The sequence below is a fragment of the Paralichthys olivaceus genome, chromosome 12 (genome assembly GCF_024713975.1).
Source record: "Paralichthys olivaceus isolate ysfri-2021 chromosome 12, ASM2471397v2, whole genome shotgun sequence".
NCBI lineage: Eukaryota > Metazoa > Chordata > Actinopteri > Pleuronectiformes > Paralichthyidae > Paralichthys > Paralichthys olivaceus.
In genome coordinates, this window is record NC_091104.1 from 17,663,589 (window position 1) to 17,688,459 (window position 24,871).

At 39.9% G+C, this 24,871-nt stretch overlaps 1 protein-coding gene across 3 annotated transcripts in view; it reads right to left on the bottom strand.

Annotated features, from left to right (window-relative positions):
- The window catches only part of LOC109628131 (zinc finger DHHC-type palmitoyltransferase 14), a 51,250-nt gene that overhangs the window by 24,802 nt on the left and 1,577 nt on the right, over positions 1 to 24,871 (bottom strand). For all 3 annotated transcript variants that reach the window (XM_069536163.1, XM_069536162.1, XM_020085077.2), the window contains exons 3-4: positions 10,053 to 10,213; positions 18 to 170 (exon numbers count right to left, since the gene is read on the bottom strand). In XM_069536163.1, the coding sequence (XP_069392264.1) occupies positions 18 to 170; positions 10,053 to 10,213 (314 nt within the window). The remainder of the gene's footprint in view (positions 1 to 17; positions 171 to 10,052; positions 10,214 to 24,871) is intronic.

Consider the following 24,871-nt stretch of genomic DNA (forward strand, 5'->3'; position numbering starts at 1 on the left):
ATATGATCTTCACTCACCCACACAGTTGTCACACAGGCTGCAGTGGGAGGCACGTGGTGGTCTGAAGATCTTGCAGGTGAAGCAATACTTCAGTTTGACTGTCTGGCCGTTGATAACCACCTCCTTGGTCCTGGGAGGAGGTCTGTAGCCTGTACTACCATTAGCCACATCTGGGGGGAAATAAAAGAGATAAAATAAATTAGAGATATAAGAAATAAAGTCAAAACTGTGAATGCACCTTTTGCACAGAGTTTCCTCTCAGAGTTTTTTCTAGGGGGCTGGCAGGAGAAATTCCAGAGAATGCTTGCAGCAACTGACTCTGACATTTGTGTTCTCACATACAGCCCCTACAGATAATTTGAGATTATCTGGAGTTCAGTGTATGTCTGAAAGCAGCTATAGAAAACAGTCTCACCAGTGATTGGCTCTAACAGAACACAGTAAATAATAAGATAAATGTAATTTATGACAAACTAAAGTTTCACACTGCTGTGAATTCAATATTTTATGTTTGAAAGTTACAGTGAAGCAATTGGTTGTATTCTCTTTATCTTTCTCTGGATGACAGCCCAATCAACAGAGAGCAGCACTCTGTGAAGGCTACAGGTCACTAATGGATAGAAAATTTAAATGTATAATACAGACTTGCTAGGATATATGTCATGCTGCCACCAAACATACAGGTATGAAAACCCAATAAGAATTAAATTCTGGAACCATTACTTCTTCACTAAAAGGACAAAGCATTTGGAAAAATCACAAGACGACAAGAATGTAGATAGATTCTACATCACTACAACCTACAAACCTCTTTTTTTTTCTTTTACTTTAAACCTTTTGCATGAGCTCAACAGACTTGCATCAAAAATAACCTTTTGTGCAGGTGATGAAACACCACTTACCGCTGCCTACTGCTCCTGAATGAAATGAATGAAAAAGCTGTTACACTTCCCAAAATAGCGAAACACGACAGGTAAACTTAAACACAGCCTGGAATTTAACACCAAAATCCACCGATGATAATACCAAAAAAAAGATAATGGTTGCAAACTGCTCTGGATGGCTCTTTGTGGAGGAAGACAGCAGTGATGACAGGCTAAACGGTGAGGATGGGAGAGATGATAGTGATTTTCAAGCCTTAAAAGGTAGAGCCTGTATCCTATTATGGCTCAGTTCGCTTTGAGCACTCTCACACATGATGAGAGAGGATTGTGTGTGTAGGAAGATCATTTGAGATCATTTAAAGCAGAGGCCCCTTGCAAAGTAAATTTTGTGGTATGTGTGTTGTTGGGGGGGTTTGTGGGTGTTTGACATTTCAAAAGGAGGGCGGAGAAAAAGCAGCGAGCCCCTTTCTACTGAGTTTCTCTCTGGTGATGAGTGAATACAATGCTTTTCCTCTTTCCTCTCATCTCACTGTTCTTGTGCTCTTTGACATCCACTGAGAACCATTTTTTCCGCAGACATCCCATAGTTTATGTATTCCTACTTCAATAAAGTTTGTACCAACGTTCAATTCTGTCAAGCGAAATAAAAGCGCTGAGAGAACCTACGGTTCTTCTGCAGCATCAGATGAGACATTTTCAGGCTAATTCCGGGACCTATAAAATAATGCTGGTAGGTAGACAAAGATACGTCACATTATAAAAAGAGTCAGCTGCTGTGTGGGGGAAAATCTTCATTTCACAAACATACACCTTTTGAGTTTTTTGTCAACTGAAGGCTACCATAGGTTCTCTATCATGTTTGGAAGGGGAGGGTAAGGTGAGGGGTAAGGTGAGGGGTATTAAGCTGCAATATGCAACTTCACCACTAGATGCCACTAAATTCTACACACTGAACCTTTAAACTGATGTCTGGTTTAAATGTAGAGGATGATGGTGTGTTTGTCTTAGTCAAGCCATAAAGCCAGAAAATAACTACAAAATCATTTTTTGGTTTTAATTACTTAACTGATTGTTCAAAATGAACCCTTTCAACAGACCACAGACATAAACTGCTCAGCCACAATATTAAAACCTGTAAGCAGGGTTAATGTGTGATTGGCATATTGCACACATTTGCTGTTATAGTTGAAGTCCATCAATTAATGCAGTTTACATAATTAAGACCAGGTAATATGTTTATATAGAGATAACCAAATAAGCCCAGCCAGTCTCCTGACTCTATACAGAAGCATTTCCATACAGTGTCCTGCAAATCCAGTACACTTCATCCAGCCCATCAACATTCACTACACTTGTTCACAGATGTGTGCAGTAAAGCACAGGGTAAGCGGGGGTGTCTGAGTGGCTTTTCTGCTGAGCAAAGCCATTTGTACACTGAGCCATCATTGCAGCCACAGCTTAGCTTTACACCAGTGTCGAGTAGGAGATCCCACAGAGAGATAGGCCAGGCCCGAGGACGCCAAGCTACAAAATAAGGCCAGGTAGACTGGGAAGTGATGTCACTCACTCCCTCACACTCACAGTATCCTCACACACTTCCAGGCACAAAGTTAAATGAGGGTTCAATGTCAGCCAAATTCGTTGCCTGGTGAGGTATAAAGGGAAGCTAATTGCTATCCAACTGTGTATGTGAAGGAGAAAACTGGAGCCTTTACCTTAACAGATGGAAGAGTGCACTGAAATACAATGATGATGACCAGCTTACAGTACTGACCTCAGACTGACTTCCAGTTCGACAGGCAAAATGATAATAAGGCGGCTATAAGGAAGTGATGGAAATAAATGCAGCGCCAATCCTGACCTCATTTACAAAGGATATGAACTCTAAATGTCCATGTGAAGGGATGTGATTCTACAAAACAAGGTGTACTGGTCTTAAACAAGAGAAAGGGATGTTCATAATTAACTGTTTGATAAAAAAGTGCTCAATTTCCTGGTAAATGTGGTTTTGATTTGGTTTTTCATTATGGTCATTTGTTGTTATAGAAACGTTATTGGTTGAGCACATGTATTGGCAGGAACTCTTGACTGCACACCACAATCTCTACTGGCAGGACCCTTATTCAGGATATTTTAGCTGAAATTGTGTACAATATGGGAATGTGGGGATGCATCATCCATCTTTATATATATTTATACATGTCTATCGTTAGGACCATGAAAACCGTCAGAGATGTGACATCTGTGTGAGTGAAGGATGATTTCAAGGAAGAAAACACGATCAGGTACTAGCTGAAGCTAGAATGTTGCAGCAAAGATGACACTCATTATAGCTGTTATAAGTCATATGCTGATGCCTTTATTATTATTACAACAAATATTAGCTATCATTAACTAAAATGAGCCATGTACAAAAGCAAACCCTGTCACTTTTCCTGTCGGTTTTTTTATAAAACTGAATTGCATCACGATGAAGAGTGTGTCAGGGAAAGGGAAAGAGAGAGAGAGATCACTCCATCATCCACTGACTATCATTTCTTTATCTGTCTTTGTCACATCCATGTCATTGTAAGCCTGGGGACTAGCTGAGTATAAAGGAAGACTGACAGAAAGAAAGAATAGAAAAGAAAGGTATTTCACCTCAGGCCCCTTCCAGAGTATAAAATGTCTCTTTACAGCACACACACAATAGAAATGACATTAATGGTGGATTGTAGGAGAAGCTTTATGTTGTGGTGGCTGTGGATAAACCTGCAACTATGTTAGACAACACTGCACTGGATGCTCAGTGGAAAAGCTTCACTTCCCTCAGACACAGCTCCAGAGGATACTATTTTCATCAAACAAAGTTTGCTAATTGCCTTGATAATGTTATCAGGGTTCCTCTTGGCATTCAGAATAAGTTTGAAATATTGTCAAATTGGAATTTTTGCTTTTCTCCTTTACACCGAATCCTCCACCTTGTTAGTAAACTCCCCTTTCATCGTGTGATAAGACTGCGATGTGACTGCTCCGCTGCTGCCCAGTAGAGCCTGACCAATTTATCAGCCGATATAAGCCTTTCACACATACATACACTGGTATGAAAATTTGGATTTTACAGAATAATAATAATACGGTCAGGCTCTACTGCACGGAGCAGAAAACTGTGGCATTGTGGCATCTTTATCATTGATTAAGGGAAATTAACTAAAATGGAAACTATACTTCCAAGCCTTTTTTCTCTGCCACATGTCATGTTGAACTGTTCATGTTTGTGCCAGCAATCCACAAATGCAGAAGTTGAGATGTCAAGTGGCTCAGTAATCAAGCCTCTTTCCACTGGCTGCACACCTAATACTTATTATGCAGCCAATAACAATGGAGTCAGACATGAATGTGACCTCAGGTGGTTCGCTTCACTGAGAGGAAAGAGAGGAGGCAAATCACAGCAGTAGCACCAGCATGAATTATAGTTGGGCTGTCATTCAAAACAAGGTATTTATCATTCTCTGTAACAGGACAGACATCACAACACCATGTCACACACACATATTATCTTGCCAAGGGCGAAAGGGGCTTTAACACAAATGTAACAGACTCAGCTTCTGATCGACCTGGCTGGTACTGGGAGGGAATCTCTGGACCATACTGTTGTATCCTGGTCGACAGTGATACAGCCCTTTGAAATGCACTGCCTCTGATAATTGCTATTAACTGGTGCCAGCTTTTTGATGATTAGTGGCATGTAACAGTGACAAGGTCAGCATTTAAAGGACACAAATGCCCATGCAGTTGCAAATAAGCAGCAACCTCCAACATCTTGTTTCATCTGTTTTCATTTATTTATGGTACATTGTCAAATTTGGTCTCCAGCCAAAGCAAATTCAATGCCACCAGTACGTCTACAAGATGTTAAAATTCGAAAAGCATGTTTGTTTATCACTAGAGGGAAAGGAGGCTGTGTGTAATGTGACTAAGGTAGCTCTCATCTTAAATGATGGTTGGAGCTCATCTCTCTCTGTTACTGAGCTGTGTGTTCTAAGTTCGGCATCTGAATCAAGTCTCTGGCGAGGACACTGAAATGGAATCCCAACAAAAACTGATAAACAAAAAGTAATGAAAGAAGGTGCCTGATTATAAAGACTATTGTAAGAAATATGTTTTAATTACTTTGCAGGGAACTACAAGAATTGCAATCAGTAGAGCACATAAATCTGCCGTGTGCCCAATCCCACAATAATTATAATTGAGAAAGCGATGAAAATGTTTCTAGATTTGCCTGCTTGTAAAGGTTGAAAAAGTCTAAACCCACTGAAACAACATTTAAATCCACTTGATCCTGATCTGGATCCACACCAAATTGTACATACTAATAGATATCAGTCCCCTAAATATGAGTCTAAAAATCAAGATACATGAATTCTCTGAGAATCAAGTGAAACAAAATTCCTGAATTCACCCATTGATTCTGAGCCACACCTACATTTTAAGGGGTCTTTCCTGACCCATACCTCATCCCTCCCCCAAGTCTTGTGGTAATATGCCCAGAGGTTTTTGGTTCAACCTACTAAATAATAGACAGACAAAGAAACAGAGTGAAAATATATATAGCATCCTAAATGAAGGTAATAATCTCCTTGGCAGAGATAATTAAAAACCTCAAGTGCCTTATGGATGTTAATTGAATGAAAAAACTGCAAAAACAAGTTTGAAAAATCTGCAGCATCAGCATTTTATAATGAGTCATGAGACTAAAGCCATCCATTTAAAGACAGCACCATCAAATCATCCTATCAAGTATCACAAATTGCATCAGCAGGGTGTTTGTCTTATGCACTTTACACAATCTTCAGATTATTATGAAGTTATTCACTTTGGCAAAGTGGAAAGAGATAGGGAACACTACCAGCAGTGGTGGGGAGGCAACCACAACTCTAAACCAAAGAGAGAGGAGGGTGGAACTTTTAGCCCGAATGCAAAAACGACTTACTGAAATCAAGCATTTCCAAGCACGAGGTCTCTTACAGGCCATAATACTCTGTGAGGTGAATCATACATGTACAACCCCTGTTTTGATCACACACCACAAGATGTGAAAATATTCCTGGCTGAACATGCATGAACCTTGATCCAGATATACAGACAAAGAAGACAAACTACTCCACACCTTCAATCATCCATATTGACCGCTCCTGCAGAAACGAAAGACTACATGTCATTGCATCCTCCACTGATGTGCCTATCCTTCCACCTGCAGATCGAGCTCTAAACCCTCCAAAATCTATTTCCTCTGCTGGCCTCGACTCTGGCTGGCAGCTTTGGAAAAAAACGAGAAGCTGTCCTGACATTCTCCAGCAAGCTTGGCCCATATTAGGTGGAAGGAAGGAGCGAGGCAGCTCTGGCCATCTCTCACTCTGATTAGAGTCTTTGGGATTTGGCATGTGATAGATAAACTGATGCCAGCCTGTCTAGTCCTGACATATTGGCCAGGCAGGCAGACATGCATAGACATCAAACGTGGCCTGCTGAGGACAAATCAACTTGTCTCCATTTCAACCGAACATGAAGCTGTGCTACCTTTCTTGATTTCACTCTTTCAATATTGACAATATACTGAAAATGAAGATCACATATACAGAATTGAGCAAAATATTTTTCTTTTTCCCCCTACGTAAATGTTTATTAAATGTTGTTAGAGGTGGACTGTCCAGGCCACCCACTCAAACTTCAATTTCACAGACTAAAGCATTTGGCAGACAACAGAGAAATCTGCTCATGATGATGATGATAGCAGAGTCTGAGCTATCAGCTAACAGCTTTCTCTCCTAAGTACAGGAAGGATGAGAGACCTAGATGTCTCATATTGTACTAACATTAGGTCCTCCTTTGTTTAGGCAACAGATCAATGAGAGTGGTGTCGAACTTGAGACTTGTAGCACTTGGGACCTAAAAACATCATCAACTATTTATGAGTCTGCTGGAGAATCACGAAACTCCATGGGCTGCTGAAGGCTGGAATATTTGAGTATTTTGTTGTTATTAAGATAGCTACATGCATACGTAGATTACACACATTATAGCGAAGAAGAAAGCTGATATTCGCAGCAGTCAATAAATATTAGGTTTACCTTTAAAGAGAGAGAGAGAGAGAGAGAGAGAGAGAGAGAGAGAGAGAGAGAGAGAGAGAGAGAGAGCATCCTGGGAAATCTGAAAATAGCAACGTGTATGTTTCTTTAACACCACGAAAAAAATTCTATTGCACAATATGTGTCCGACAGAATTGTCTGTGTGGTTGAAGATGCAAGAGTGTGTGGAGGGGGGGAAGTTTTTTCTTATGGAAGACATTGTGAGGCTGGTTGATGCTGGGGCTTGGGATGGGGCTGGATGAGTGAGCTAAGAGCTTACAGATGTTCGACTTATGTCTTGCATGTCAAGCTGCCACGCCATAGCTGGAATCAAACAGCCGAGCACTACAAAGGTCGGTACAAAACAACCAGAGAAAAGAAGTGAAGGAAGAACGGTGTTTGGAAATACAGAGGAATGGAATTTGTTTGACAGACACTGATGGAAAGCTGGAATAAAGAGCAGAGCAATGCAGTAAGCAACTCTGTGACAAAAATGTATTTCAACCACTCACTCACATCTTAAATTTGACATTCCTCACTCAACGACAAAAACCACATGAAGTATTCATGTGCATGTATGTGTGTGATTATGTGTGTTTGTGTGTATAGAATCCTCGTGCTATTACAAGACAGGTTCTTTCAAATGGAACATAATGGAGCCCATAATGGCACGAACTCTAAAGCAGAGTATTAGGCTCTTGGCAGCATCACAAATGCCATCTGGGTGTGGATGTTTCAGGGAAACACTACCACGATTGATGGAGAGGCTTTACAACCACATGTTCCTCTACAATTAAAACAGTGGAAACCTAACTAATCTTAACGTTCAGCTCGCAATTTTCTTGAAAGTGAAACTTAAGGGGAACGCAATGTTGTGGCCATGTAGTTACACTAATTATGGAACGAAAATAGTGATCCAAATCTGTTGCAGTTAAAACTAGTTTAAACTAACTACATTCTATCACTGCACCATCTATGCATCTACGACACTGATTTCGATGCAGGTAATCAACAACATGACAACAATTGCTTGTCTATGAACAAGGGATTCCAGCCCAGAAACAGACATTTGCAACAACAAATGTCTGGAACAAAAGCTAAATGGGATGAACTGGTGGTAGAGAGGGGGCAGAGTGTTCATATAATGTTCATATTTCCAGCCTCAAATTAGTTTATCCTATGAAAAAAATACATGTCAATATAACATTGGTATGGTGCCATTTCAGCCCATTGCTCCAAACTCTCTGTGCTTTACCTTTCTCCTTCAGAAGGTTTTAAATCCCATGATGAGATTAATTACGCCGGTTCAGAGTTTATCTAATGAGCCCCAAGTGGCCTGAACCATGGAAAGCCATCCCATCGCTGGGAAAGGGAATCACCATGTTCCAAGTAAGAGGACGAAAAACTTTTTTAAAAGATGGTTTAAGAAGTTAAACCTTGGAGTAAAGTAGTGACAATCCATTTACTGACAGTACAGGAACAACACTACTTTCTTTAGCCTGAGCAAATACAATTTTGAACTGCATACATGACAACAATTCATTTTTATGTTTGCTGCAAAAATAAAAGCTTAACATTACCCAGAGTTTTGATAGACACATTCAATACACCAGGGGATAGAGGGAGTCTTCAAGCAGACATCAAATTATTGCGGATGCTGTCATATAGCAGATGAGATCAAAGTTCTGAATGGCCCAAAGAAATGCCAAGTAAAAACAACAAACAACAATCACATCAGGTTAAAGCTAGCCTTGGTTGGTGGGAATGTTAGCTGATAGCAAAGACAGACAGACACTGTCCATGACGCTACCTGGTGCTTAAGACGACTGCACTCTTAGCAAAAATCTTTATGATGGGCTTATACAATTTCTCGACTCATAAAAATAAATATCACCACTTTGGTATTGCCTGAGGAATTTTGTTTTGATGACTTTGATAGCTTTCATTTAACATAACCATCAAAACCCTTTTAGAAAACACTTAAGGGCTTACTGATGATGATGATGATGATGAAAAGTAAAACCTGCCTTGAGTTATCTCAGATATATTTGTACAGAAACTGAAGCTCTGAATGACAGTTTGTCAGCTTTGTATCCATCTGTGATCCCATCAGCAATAACACAATCAGTAAAATCTAAACAGGGTCTGTATCCAGCCGTGAGTTTCAGAAACAAACTGAATCCACATCACAAACTGCAGACTTGATCCTGACTCATGTCGAGCTATCATCAGTGCTGTGATGCTGGTAATTCAGTTACTCCATATCAAGTGGTTCCTAATGCACCAACAGTTTTACCTTTCATATCATAAATTAGATTTTGAAGTTATCAAAATGCAATTTATGAGTCAGGTAATACATCAAATGGGGCCCATCGGACAAACTGGGAGTGAAAAACAGATCAAAAGCCATTTGGTCAAAGCAGCACCAATACTTCAACTGTGCCTAAATACTCAGGGACTTAAACGTCAGTTGAAGCTTGATCCTCATTTCTTTGGCTACGCACACAAAAACTGCCGACACATCAGCCAAATCTGGCACTGTGTATCAGAGGTTGTAAAGCCACTCAAGCTCCTCTGGATCAGTACCATGCAGAGGCTTACTCAGAGAAAAATACAGTATCCAAGATAGAGGAATCCATAAACTCTGACAGGCAGGAAGAGAGAAGGAGGAATGGGTGGAATTAAAACGATGGATACAAAAAAGGGAGTGTACTGCTGGCCAAATGGTTACAGCATGAGCCACATAACTGTAAAGTCCACAGTTCGATTCTAGCTGTGGACCTGGTTGCTATATGCCCTACCTGTTCTCTATCCCCATGTTTCATGTCTGCATCTTCACTACTGATTATCATATAAAACCAAAAACACCAACAAAAAAGAGATGCAAAAGAAGACGTCTCTTTGAAAACAACAAAGGCACAACTGAATATGATTTAATAATAGATGGAAGGCATATATCCACAGAGTGACAAAAAACTGAAAGTAGCAAAATAATGGAAATGCAGATAAACAAATGTTTTCATATGCATATTATATTTAAAATCATTTGGTATAGTCTTACCTATTTGCCTCTCAAGATCCGCTGCTTCATCTGGGGTGGCCCTGGGCAGCACCCCTGGGTCACTGAAGCTAGTTCGCAGCAGTGTCCCCAGTACAAATAGAAACAGCACACCTCCTATGACTGGGATGGCCGGGGTCAACTCTCGCGCCAGGAACCAACAACTGACAGGAAAGGAAGAGATGGAGAGAAAAAGACAAATAAGCAACAAATAAAGAAACATATGGTTCTGTCAGACTGGTGGTGCTTAGCTGAGTAAGAAAAACAGGGATGTACAAATAGCCAGCTTTGGGGGATAAAGGCTAATTTATGCTGCCCTTGCGCACAAAGAGTCCTTTTCAAATGATTTCACCGTCACGGCCCACATAACTCCATGTGTTTAGTTACATTGGGATGGTTGTTAAGCAATAAATCCACTAGAGGGTGGCGCAGAGTAAACAGTTCCTGAAAAAAATTAATTGTATTGCACCTCTTGAGAAAGAGGCGAAAGTGTCCACGGTAACATCATTAGTTCAGTTCAGTTTAGTTCATTTTGGTCCACAAAACATATTATAAACAAAGGATTTGTTACAAAAAAGCAAGTAAGTTAAGTTCACAAAAAATTACTAATAAAAGGAGAAATAAAGTACAACAGAGAATGTATGGGAAAATGGGTTACATATTTTTCCATTCATTATCATAATTATTCCAAATATTTTTTTTTTTATATTTGCGGGTTGATCTAATGCTCGACAGATGCTCAAAAAAAGGAAAGGAAAACAAAATATCTGCCGGTGAAAGAGTGGTGTCATACACGAAGACACACCTGCAAAGACGTCTAGAGAGTTTGTGATGAGAAGAGCTGGTGTCTGTGTGTTGTAAAGAAAATCACGTGATCTCCGCAGCAGAGTTAATATGTGGCTTCCTGCCTCTGCCAGCTGCGCCACCCCTCGTCTGAATAATGCAGAGAATTTGTTGATATTGTGAACACATAAGTGCAGAGAATCTCACGCTGCCTTGTGGATGTATGTGAAAGGCAAACTCTGCAGCCAATTCTGCAGATTTTTTCCCCACAGTTCATGTCTGAAAACAGCTTTAATAACTCACAAAGTTCCGGCATGGTTGATATTTCTTCCAAGTGTCCTATGGTCATTTTGTTTGAGCTATTGGCTTCACTGCGAGCCACTATTTGCAGTAGTAGTGCTCCATTTTGTCAGTTTCATCCATAAGCTTGTCAGAAGACTGCTCGTCTTAATATAAACAAAGGTGTTAATACACAGGATGGTAATTGAACAAAACTCTTGAGTTTAAGACGATGTAATACTTGTTGCTTAATGACCACTAAGTGTATATATCCCCTTAAAAGACAAACAGAGGCACACATGAGGGTCAGTCCCCTGTGTTGTAATCTGTTCTAATGAGACAATCCAATATAATCCCATTAAACATCCAATAGTGCAGGTGCTTATAACAGTAATCACATTTAGTCTTACAGAGGTTGGGCACCGGCTGCCAAATCCCATTTCATTAGCTAGTCTCTGGTCTATTGGATTTGATTTGGAGTCAGTAAAGATAAGCCATGCCAGACAAGGGAAACGACATGAACATATGGTGACCATGTTTTTAGAGATGCTGTTGAGGAATTCAAAACAGTACCGCAAAATGAGCCAAGGCTTTTAATAGTTTGTATGCTTATGCAAAAGGCTCTCGCTCATTTGTATAAATAACTGTAAAAGCAAACAGATTATGTAAATCACAATTTTACATCTATTTGTTTTTTAATAAACTTAAAACGCATGGTGTCAAACCTCAACACTTTCATTAGAAGAGAATGTAAAAAAAACATCGGGTCATGAGAAAAATGGCCCCTTGTTGTGCACATTTGGTTTGAGGAAAAAGTTAAATAAAAATGAGTCATGAACGGAAATTATTAATTATTTGAAAAACTAAGCAGATAAACTGACAGCAGATCATGAACAAAGTAGATCTTTAAGTGGCAATGATGGCTTAAGCAAAAATAACAGTCGTCAGCCGTCGAGGTTACTGAGTTCAACTAATTGTTTTTCATATATGTCAGATCATTTACAGAGATGTGAAATCCTATTTTAAAACCTTGTTTGAAATTCATAAAGACACTATACATTAAAATTTTTAACCAAAGGTTTTTGAAGAGCATTATATCACCATCTCACCAGCCTTCAGATGGTAACACCTTGGGAGGTCAGTTACATCCGCTGATCTTTGCCAACACCAGTTAATCTGATAAACCAAGCCAAACTATATTTAGGGTTGCCCTGTTGGGTTTCACCAATGACAGGGGATGGGGAGGATGTTCATATGAACCTGGAGCATTTACTAATATTTGCTGATCCGTGCTAACTGCACAGTATCACTGCTTTTACATGAACTGCTGGAGAGGATGACACCCGAGCAATGAAGACAAACAAAGCAAATTTATGTGGTTGGCAAAATGTCCCATTCTCAAGTAAGGTGAAACATTAGAGTTCATTATTCATCTGTAAGAGGAACCCATTATCTGTATAACACAACCAGATAAGAGGCAATTGGTGAGACAAATGGCAAATAAAACATTACATTCTTAAATATCTTAAGCAGATCAAAATGAATCACTGAATCACTGCACAATATTTGAGCTGCGACACCCCCATCGACTGAGTGGACTATGCCCTGGTCCTGCTGCTCTCTACATCTGGACTAACTGAACTGAGCTGAAGAACACTGGGTTGTCTGGGACATCAGCAGGGAGCTCCAGGCAGGACAACACTGTGCTGCACAAACACTTCAACATTTGCCCGGAGCTTCCAAGGTCATCATTCTGGACACTGACTGTGTCCACGCTCAATAGACACTTGCTAAGAGGACATCAATTTTACAGTTCTCTGTGCTTTATGATTCTCCCTCAGCCTCAGGCTTCTGAACTGGTCAGGGTGGAGATGCACTATCCAGTCATTCTCAGATTCAAATCTAATTCAGGCCATATTTCTATTTCTGGCTGCCCCCGACAATCTTTCTGCTTCCAATTTTCCAAATATGAACATCACTCTTTAGCTCTGCTGCTCCTGTCAAGCAAAATACTTTCAGTGTTGACATTCCAAGCACCAGTTGAACAAGTCTGTCAGAGTTTTAATGTACCCACTCAGCAGCCATGATGATCTAACCAAGTAAATATTACACTACATTAAAGGATCACTGTGTAGAATTTAGTAACATCTAGAGGTTAAATTTCATGTTGAAGCTGAATACACCTCACCTCACCCTCCCCTTCCAAAGAGAACCTGTGGTCGCCTTCAGTTGTTCTAAAAACTCAAAAGACTCAAAAAACATTTAAATATAAAGGGCCCATTCTAGGGTAAAGAAAACAACAATTTGTACAATTTAGATGAAACACACTAGTGACAACATCACTAGGATTATTTTATATTCAATTTCTGCCAATAGATCCTTTTCACCTACATAAACTGAACCTTTAAGTCTTATTAGTTTTGCAAATCCCTTGTACATGTCTTAATAATGTGACTTACATAAACAAGGAAAATAGACTTTTGGGATGTTAAGTTTGCTTCAACATCCAAACAGGAAACAAATAACAAAAGAATGTCAGAATGTTTTTCCATTTATGCCGTGCTGAGTGGACAATTCCTTGAGAAATGTCTTGTGTGGGAAAAGAGCTCAATTGTTGGTTTCTTGTCTGGACGTGCATGAGAATTATACAGCGGTTAGCTGTAAGTTAAATACACATATATATACACATTTTATAAGTCTCTTTAAAATTACTCGTGGAATGACATTTTTTTTAACAGACAATTTCTATTGACCAAAACATTTAGTGCTTTCCTTTTATGTACAGAGAAGAAAAGACAAACAGACATTAAATGATCAAAGTCTATACAGCCACGGTCTGCTCTTATTGTTGTATCAATTAAAATAAATGACAGATTTGACAGTTGAGTGCCCAGCTTCACTTTACAAATCCAAGACAGATTTAAGTAGAAGGGATGTCACCACACCATGTTACTTGCATACCAATACCAACCCGCCCCTGCAGGATGGCTGCTGCCGCCGCTTTGGGATCAGAGCAGGCACACATGTAAGTCTGGTGTCCTTGTACCATGCTATATTACCCTGCCGCATACTCTCCTTCCTTGCCTCCCCCCCACTGACCTGTGCTCACTTAACACATTGATGGTGGACACGTCACTGGTCAGAGGTTCTTGCTGTGCAGCCTTCCACTCTTTATATAGGTGTGCTTGTTAGTACATTGCATGTGCAGCCTCTGCTGTGTTCTTACAATCACTGAGCTAGCTTTTCATTTTCAAGAAGGCTACATAGACAATGTTGTCTTTTGTATGTTAAAATGTTTTATTAAAGGAGTGTGTGTTAAAGCAAATGGGATTCGATCGAGAATCGTGGAAATTTCATGGTATCGTATTAACTACTCCATTTTGGTATTGTTACATTATTAATCTGCACTCTGCAGTTTACCACTCTCTGTGTGCATTTGACCCTGAAAAGCAGAACATTTATAAGTCTGACGTCATTACTTTACATCTTTTCATCAACACATTCAATTGGTCTTCTATTCTGTGTGATTAGTCACGCATCACATTAATGAATCTACCAATTAGAGGGGCTAATAAGAAATCTCTATGGTTGTAAAAAGCTTGGCAGGCTTTTGAGTGCGGGTGTTACATCTGTAATAATTAAGACGAAGCCAGGATTTGAATGGTTTTGAAGTAGTCAATAAGAAAGTCAAGAGCCACACTAAAAAGATTCACAAAGGCAAGTGACAGAATCAAGTGAAAACACTCTGTGTTCATTCTTTCTGCAGGTGAAAACCAAAACATGCAGCTAGTGTTCTCCTCCAGTGAAATATTACCATTTTTCAAAACTTGTCAGTTGGCAAGAGATTATGGGGATGGCTGAGGGAGCAGCACAAACCGCTGCCTCTGTCCTCAGAAGCCTTGTCTCAATGTGTCAGACATCAGGAACATAATGAAAAGGCAGTCATCTGTGATAGAAAGTAGCAGCTCAGTAGCAACGGACAGAAATCAAACGCTGAAACCACCAGAGAGGGAGGATGGATGCAACACCAAGCCTGCGTGTCCTATAGACATTGATCAATAGGGATGCATGGACAAGCTGCAGGCAGGCAACATCTTTTCTGGTTTAAATTCCCCGATAACAATGTCCCAGAAATCAATATTTATCAGTCACTGAACATGGGTGGTAGAGACCATGAGTAATTTCAACAAACCTCTTCTATTAACTGTAAAAGGACAGTTAATAGTGCAGATCAACAATTGTACATTTGCAAAATTAAATCTTAGTTTGCCTTTTAGTTTCATACCGATTCTTATATTTAACTGGGAATTTAGGGGCATTGTTGCCATGGAGACGGACAGTATTCAATGGCAGACATGGTGAATTTCGAAAGGAAATGTGGTTACCCTGGAAACAGCCACACGAGTAAGCTGAATCCTCCAAGGAAGGAAAATAAAAGATAAGACGTAGACAGCATGATGACATTTATTACAAATCATTTAAATATCTCAAAACATTGCATGGTTGATGAGGGTGATTTTTTTTAATATTCAGAATAATGCTTGGACAGGTAGTTATAGGTGGGTGGTTCAAATTTATAATTAGATTATGATTGAACATACAAGATCATACATTATGATCAATAAATTCACAGTTTAAATAGGTGGTAGTTAGAATTCTGACTACCACCACAGAGTTCCCCCCCCTGGATTCACTGCAAGAGAGTGGGGGGGTTAAAAAACAAAAAGAAAAGAAAAATATTTCTGTGCGAATAGGCGGCGCCATACATGTAGAAGACACCGACGAAGATGTCTAGATAGTTTGTGGTGATAAGAGCCAATGCCGGTGTCTGTGTGTTGTAAATAATATCTCATGATCTCCACAGTGGAATTAATACGTTGCTTCCGGCCTCTGCGTGCTGCACTACCCAGGATTTGTGAAAAATCACAAGAACAACAGCTCAGTTTGTCTTGTGAAAGAGCAATTCCCCAGACTTTATCCACATGGCATGTCTAAAAACGGCTGAGGAGTAATACCCCATGAAGTAACATGATAGCTAAATATAAAGTTTCACTCTGAGCAGGAAGCACTGTAGCTCTTAAAACAGGACACAAAGAAAGCACAGTAAGTGTAACTCAATCAATGTTTAGTAAGGATGCCAACTCAAACAACAGATGTGTATGAGCATCCACTCAATCTGCTCTCTTAAACTCAAGTGTCCTTCTACTAATCCAGGGAGTTGTTTCACATATCTGAATTTGATTTCAGCATTATTGTTCAATATATCACAGGGCTCTATTTGTTTTTATAACATTTTAGCAAATAGCATGGCAATCAAAACAAAGCAGCTAATTATCTAAACTAATCGACATATTTAAAAAACATAAAATTATAATATCAGTTTACAGTCACCCTGGTGAAGCTGGTAGTATAGTTCTTCTTCAGCAGAAAAACTGAGCACCAGTGGAACATGCTCGTTACTTCCACTGAAAACTAAAGGTAATTCTTTTTGTCTGAATATGGTCTCCAGACTTTTCCCAATTCATCTCCTTCCCAAAGGGGTGTGCTAATCTCAACAATAATCCACTCCGGATTACCGTTATCACATTTCCCACCAAATCCTCTTACGTTTGTGACCAGCTTTTCAAAACTCAGCTGGGAGTTAAGCTTGGGGGACTTTCATCTCTATTTGATGTGACTGTGAGACGGCTAGCACTCAGTGCTGTTGACTGGCTGTCATTTCAACCAAGATTTACTTTCCTCTTCAGCTACACACCTTTGAAGGTGATCAATATGCTGTGACTTCGAAAGAATGTTTCAACCCCAGATCATCTGCATAGTTTACCCAGATGTAGAGATATTTACTCAACGATGATGCATTACCAAAATGTAAGTGGGTTTCAAATGTATTAAGTGTTGTGTTAAAATGCATTTGAAGCGTTTGACTTTGTGGCCTTTCATTCTTAAAGGTCCAGTGTGTAAGATTTAGGTGAAAGGGATCTATTGCCAGAAATTTAATGTAGGACAATCCTCATGATGTTTTCACTTGTTCATTTCATCTAAATTGTATAAATTGTAGTTTTCTTTACCCCAGAAAAATCCCTTTATATTTAAATACTTTATATTTTCATTGAGGGGGTCCTCTCTAGGGAGGCCGCCATTTTTTTTTTACAGTCCATCAGTCCAGACTGGACAAACTAAACACCTTTTGATTTTTTATGACGACTGAAGGCTACCAAAGGTTCTTTTTCATGTTTGGAAGGAGAGGGTGAGGTGAGGGGTGTTCAGCTGCAAGATGCAACTTCAACACTAGATATCACTGAATTCAACACACTGTACCTTTAAGTCTCATTCGTCATCAGGCTACATGGAAACCAAGCTTTGTGAGCTCTACCTTTTATTTCATTTGATACTTTAGATGGCAGACAAGGGCATGACTCTCTGCTTAGCTTTAGGCTAACTCATTTGACAGTGAAACAACTGACTGTGATGTTTTTTTGCACAAAGTAAAATTTGTGTCCAGACTAATTCGTGGAATCATAATCTCCTTCCACCTTTCGGACATATGACAGTAGTACACGGCACAGCCTCTGGGCACAGCATTGGTCATCTAAGCCTCCAAATTCTCAAACATAACCTTCCAACCAACATGTGCCATGCACTCAGTTACCCCTGGCAAGGGTAAGCTGTGTGACAGAGGGTCCAGGGTCAGTAGAATGCATGGAGCTAGTCAGGGAGAGGATTCCCACCACAAACAAGACAAGATCAATTCCTACTACACGGCTGCACAGTGTAAGATCTATGTGCTAAAATTTGGGACATTGTTGAGAACCGTTGTGGAACCTCCTTTATCTGTTTGCACATTACTTCAATTGGACATTACGAGCACCTTGCAATAGGGAGCTGGCTGGGTAAAGTCCATTAAATGTCCAGTTCAACTGACTCAGACGTGTGTATTCTCACATGCAGCTCCTCCTAGTAATGTCCTGAAAAGTTCACGGTGTCAGTGCTTTTGTCAAGGCAGCTCTTGTCTCTCGCACAGCTCAAAGTTCATAGTCTGAATAATAAACTGCTGCTTCACCTCTCTCCCAGTCACTGAACAGATTAAAGTGCCTCCTGATCCTGGGGCAGTGATGGCGACTTCTTTCTATGGGAAGTAGCTTAAGTTTGTTCAAAAAATTGCTTAAGTGATGTGACAGAACAGAAACTTAGGATTTTCATACTTAACTACTCTAGTGAGGCCCTATCTCTGCATTCTATCAGTACCATCTGAGCTAGTATTCTCTGCCGTGAGTGACTAAGCACCAGACTAACCTCAAAGAATGTTAACAAGTTGCTATTTCAGAATAAAAACCAGTAAACCCATTGGCTACGCTGATGACTGAGTTTAGGCCAGGGGCCTGTTTGTTTAATTTGATAGTCACCAGATATCAATGAGAATTGTTTCTTATGTGATAGACACTTAAAGGTCCAGTGTGTAAGATTTAGGTGAAAGGGATCTATTGGCAGAAGTTTAATGTAGAATAATCCTCATGATGTTTTACTAGTTCGTTTCATCTAAATTCTTTGAATTGTAGTTTTCTTTACCCCAGAAAAGGCCCTTTATATTTACATTGAGGGGGTCCTCTCTACAGAGGCCGCCATGTGTAGAAGGGGAGGGTGAGGTTAGGGGTATTAGCTGCAACATGAAATTTCAACACTAGATATCACAAAATTCTACACACTGTACCTTTAAGCGCATTCATTTTAAAAGAGCAACAGCCAATAGGGACATTCCCAAACAATGATGAAAATTCAGTCAGTCACATAGAACTCAGTTGAACAATAGTGTTATTTCATCATTAACTCAACTCTATCACTCACTCACTCAGGGATGAAGCACTGGACTGTAGCCAGTCCAGACAAAAAGCAAACAGCTTGCCATGATTCCTGGTTTCAATGAGCATAAGTGACGAATCAGCTTCTTGCTTCCACAGCAAAACACACAGAGACAATAAAAGTCTCTGACAGAATGTCTTGTGAGGAATTAAATTCACATCCAAAACATACTCACTTCTTGAATAACCCAGCTCAAGCTAGCTGATATTTACACATTAGTATACAGTCTAGTATGATATTCATTGTCCTTGTTTTCCTGGCTGAAATAGTCAATTTCAAATCAGAGTATTTTATGCTTTTATGTAATGTCCATTTATTCTTTAAGCCCAAGAAACCAAATCAAACAAGGCATTGTACTTCAAATCTTAAATATATTGACAACTTGGGTGGGGAGGAATGCTTTTCTTTGAATGTTTGTGTACCATGGGCATGACCGTTAAAATGAGAACAAGTCTTTCGCAATAACTTGCCTTCTCAACACAAGATTTAGCTCAACTAATAGAAGTAGACTAATATGTGCAGGGAAGGTCAGCATTTCACTGTATCAAATTTGACAGCAGGAGAGCCAATAGATGATATTTGTGACAGCTATTGTATTCTCAGAATGAAGCAGGCATGCCGTGGGTTACAGTGTTGTCTTTCTTTACTGTTTTCTTTTCTATTTCTACAAGAAGATAGGAACTTAACCTTTGTCTTCTAGTCCACTTACAGTGTTCTTTAAAAGGCCACATGATTAAACCTGTGGACAAACATGATTATATCAACTTTGAGTTGCACTGTTGCATTAAGATACAATATCTTCAATATCAACTTCTAAAGCATGTGAGCTACTAGGATTACCTGCAAGGTAAATGGAGACTAAAGATTAGGAGGAGGTTTGTCACAAGATGCTTAACTGATCTACATAAAAGTGAGATAGCACACTTTGTTGTGTAGAATAGAATACAAGTTATTTCTTACAGTGTTTCTCTCTCTTCTCTGTCTTATTGCTCTAAAGCCTTGTTAGATTTTAGGTCTGTCTGAAAGCTACTATCTTCCTCTCTTAATGTCTCCTTAGAGTTGGGGAGGCATCTAATAAGCCGTAACTGATATGTTTTGCCTCACCTGCATATTTAAGATTAAAGGTTAATGAAGGGACAACAGCACACAAGAAAGAATCCCTCGACCTATTACACCCAAACTTAAAAGAAGTTGCTCTTGCAAAACAACTACTTTCCTCAGAACAAGTTACACCGTTGCCATTTCAATCTGGTTAGTCATGTGAGTGAATGCAAGATTTCTTGTTTTCATATTCAAATTAGGAACCTGTTCACCTGGAAAGCAGACCAATCAGCGAACTCATGTTCACATGGGTCTGGCCGCCCTCCCATTCAGACTGATTTCTATTCGTTCAGAAAATGTTCTGCCCAATCACAGCCATGTATGTTCAACGGGGCGAGTTTGATGCGGTGACAGAGGAGCGCCGCTACAGCATTTTTGTTAACAAAGACGGCTGGAGCTGACAACATGGGTGTAATTTTTCTTGAATTGGAAACCTGGTTTTTAAACCTGGTTATAAAAAAGGGGGGTAACTCATTTGACAGTTAAACACGTTCAACTTGTCCTTATACTCCAGGCCAAAATGGCAGACTTTGCTGTAGTTTTTAATCAAAACTGTTGATGAAGGCGCCGTTATTTCACAATAAGCTGCAGTGATATGTAAAAACTACCAGTAAGCATTTAAGATCTTGAGAGTGTAGAATTATCTCCAATGGTTTTGGAGATGAAAGTTTTATTTCGGTGGGTAAATGTGACTGGTTCCTGGGCATTTCCTTTGCAGACAACAATAATGTTCTCCCTGAATCAATCCTGGCAGGCAGCACACACTCCAAAACACTGTACTGCTCCCAACAAGCTGCACAAATAAGATGGTTACAGGTTTTACTGAAGGACATAAATCAGATGCGACTAAACTTGCAGGACACTTAAATCAAAGCCTAACACAGCCAGAACCAGGCTGGAGCCTTCACATGCCTATAATCAAGAAGATTTGTTACCTTGATCTCCTGACAGACTTAAGTTTTAGTAGGTTTTTTATTGAAGAATATAAGCATTTCTACAATGTAACAAATGATCTGTGCATGCAATGTACAATGCAATTGTTTGGTTTTGCAAGAAATGATATTCAAGAAAGAACATTGAAGGAGGAATGAGCTGCAGCTGACAGGCAGAGTTTGGGGGAGCTCAAACATCCAACATGTTATCAAGGTAACTACCACCCTAGACAGTTCCTGTTGTATGGAAAACACAACAGTTTACAGTGGCTCACACTAAAATCAAGTATTTGATCCAAATATATGGAAATGAGGACAAAAGAGCATATTACATTGTGTATATCAAATATATGTTTGATCAATCAAATTCTAAACTCAATTAATCAATCAATCACATGGTCATTACATCCTAGAGGCTCAAGTTTGCCCGAAGGATTGCCTACCTTCTTGATAACAGTTTCATTATAATTTCTGAGCCTAGCGTGACTTCATCTGATTTTTTTTTGCTCTAGCTAATCATCTGTCCAAAGAAATTAAATTTACTATCAGAAAGTATTCAAGATTCAAGATGTTTATTGTACAACACAAATGCACCCTTTTCATCTCAGCACTTTAAAAGACACATGTAACAACTATTCAATGCTTAATCTCACAGCCCGGTACTGGTGATGAGCACATTTCATCTTGGTTTTGTCCACATAAGAATAATATTAAAACCAAAGTGTTTGGCGTCCTCTCTGCTCAAGTTCTTGTGATCAATTTTTACATTAAAGAAAATGGCGTAACATAACACCACTTCAAACATCTGTCCAAGTCAACTTTTATGAGGCAAAGGGGAAAGATGGCAACATGTGCAATAGCAGCACACATGGACGACTGGAGGGAGCCAGCAACAGAATAATAAACAGAGCAAAGTCTGCCGGTCACTAACAGGGTTTATTGTGCATGGCTGAGCACCCCTTAGACAGAGACAAAGAAAACAAGCAACAAGAAATATGGAGATGTAGAAAGGTCTCTGCTAAATGTTCCGTGCATGTCTCCATCCCTGAGCACCCACCATCTGTTGGCTCTCTCTGGACGCCACAGACGGATACAGGCCAGGTGCGATCATAATAGGATACATAATAGAAAGAAAAGACGGCCCTAAAAACTGAAGGCATAACTGTTCTCCACTATGTTGATGACTGCCGAGTGGGGTTAGAAGAACTCACCTAATCGAAACGCATTATAGTTAATGACTACAGAAGCCAATGAGCACGTCTGCTGACTATCCCCCCTGTCCGATAAATGTCTCCTTTAAGCTGACGGGAGCCAAGCGGGGGGAGACGGAGAGAGGAAAGTCAGGAGGACTCTGTCTGCTCAGGGGCATGGACTGCTGAGCAGGGTGGACAGTACGAAGCTGAAGCATGGCTTTGTGGTTACATGGTGTTCCTGAAAAATGTCCCCTATAGTCACAACAGAAAGAGGACAGTGCACTGGGCTCAGCTCCATCGATTGGTCACAGTTTAGGAAATGAAGCTATTTGAGGGGGGAGAGGTATCATCAGGAAGCATCTGGCATCCTCCATGTGGGTGCTGAGGAACATCCAGATTCAAATAGCCACTCCTGCAAATATGTTTCCCAGCCATTTCAATATTTGTATAAACTGTTCCATATTAAAGAGGGCTGGAGGTTCAAGGCTGCCCTTTGGTCATGGGTTATATCTGTATCTCTGCTGAGGAGACAATGTAGTGAAAGTGGTCAGAGGTTACTACTGATAAAATGTGATGCATTTATCTGGACTTCACAGTCCTGGCGTAACATTTTTTTGCATTGGGTCACATCAATACCCCCTTAATCACCCCTTAAAGCCTTTATTGCTAAATGCAACAAACAAAATAATATTTTTATTTGATGGTACATGTTTCCAAACCGGAAATTTCCGTAACTTGCTTGTGTGTGTACGGGTCTCAAATTCCGGGGGGCAACTTTGGCAGAGGACCAGATATGCTGTAGGCTCGTGGTCATGGCAACTGCAGACAAACAGGAGTGTGAAGACCCCCCCCTCATCATATAAGTGTCCTGTGTGGGAACACTTCAGTTTCACAGTCACTATAACGATGGACAAAGATGAGTGGATCATACTAAAGCCGACATTGCGCAACTGCTATCAGATATGTAGCTGCCGACTTGTTTGAAACCAGAGTGATGTCCACTAACATTGGGAATAACACTAACATTAGTGGGACAAGGAAAAAAGAACAGTACAATTAATTTTCTGCATGCTGCACAGTAATGGATATTTATTTTACTATTTTATCTATTTAAGGTGGAAGGTGTTTGTAATATTTTGTCCATCCCCATTGCATATAAAGTAGAATTATTACCTTTTTGACATAAACTAGAAAATGTATTTAAGAGGGTTGAAACCATGTCAGAGGTGTTGGATTGCACGTGTGTCCCTCATAAAGTTACCAGTGAGTGTGTAATGTTTGTGCATGGACTATCTTTATAGTGCAGATATAGAACCTCAGCCATCAACCACTGCACGTATTTCTGCCTGTACCCTTTACCCTGATAACGACTGCCCAATAGAATGACAAATTTCATGATGAAGCAGGATTCTTATCTAATATAGATGAGCCATGATACATGTCACAAGGAATACACAGGACTAATAGAGAGGCCGATGCACCATCTCTTGCAGTGCACTCCAGTGATTTAAGTGTTTAGGTTAGGGTTGACATGCTGCATTGTGCAGTGACCTAATGTAAGGTATCTGGGATGAGGTGAAGATGAGGGACTGGATGTGACAGTATGGAGGAAAGCATGCGGTCTGTTGATTACAGGTAGCCCAACCAGTGGGAGAAAGACAGGCAGCTGCTTTGGGGATAGTGGGACAGTAATTAAGGTGGGTGTAAGTGGCACACATGGGCACACTGACACTGTTTGGTTTACTCTATAAGGAATTCATCACTAATTAAAAGAGAAAAATACTAAATGGTGCTAAAGTAAAATATAGGGATTCGTACCAAGATCCCACGCCTTTTGAAATAGTTACTGTGCTTACATGCAACACACTCTCTGCGTGGCCCAGCAGCTTGTGATGTTAGCGGACAGTTAGCTATGGAGCTACCTTCAACTTATTGACTCAACAACTAAATTTAAAATGAACGGTCAAAAATGTGACTGTATTTCACGGCAAAGGATTCTGACAACAGGACTTGTAACAAAAGTTTGACAACAATTCCATGTAAATGGAGGAACATGGGATACATTTAAACGATGAGGGATGCAGCAGGCAAACTGTTACTTGGTGTTAAATTATCGAAGCTGGGTCAAGATTTATTTAATTTTTGCAAAAAGAGTTTTGGACTTATTTATACTTTTTTGTTAAGTATACTTAAAACAATTAGCAATAAAAATACATTTCTTATTGAGGATGGCTGCTCAAGAAATTATAATTGGAAAAAACACAAACATTGCCCGTCCCTAGTGGGGCTGCTGGTTGTCTGGAAAATCATGGGACCAAATTACAATTACGGTTAGAGGTTTAACTTCTATGAACTTAGTATCATATCGAGGAGAGATTGTCAAACATCATGGGTCCACTACAGGTCAGCAACCCTGCAGCTGGCCACTGGTCGGGACTCAATTCCTTGCTGGAGGACACCTCAGCTAGCACAGAACACTGCCTGCACCCTCATCAAGCTGCAAGGCCACATACAACATAACCAACAACCAAATTAGAAAAAGGAAACCCACGCACTTTCAGAAGAACCACAGAGCAGTTTCCATCCTCTGGCAAAACACACCACCTCCACTTACTCGTACTTTCTTTTTCAATACTTCTTAAAAACAGAGGCGTCTAGTTGTGTTGACATATCCCTG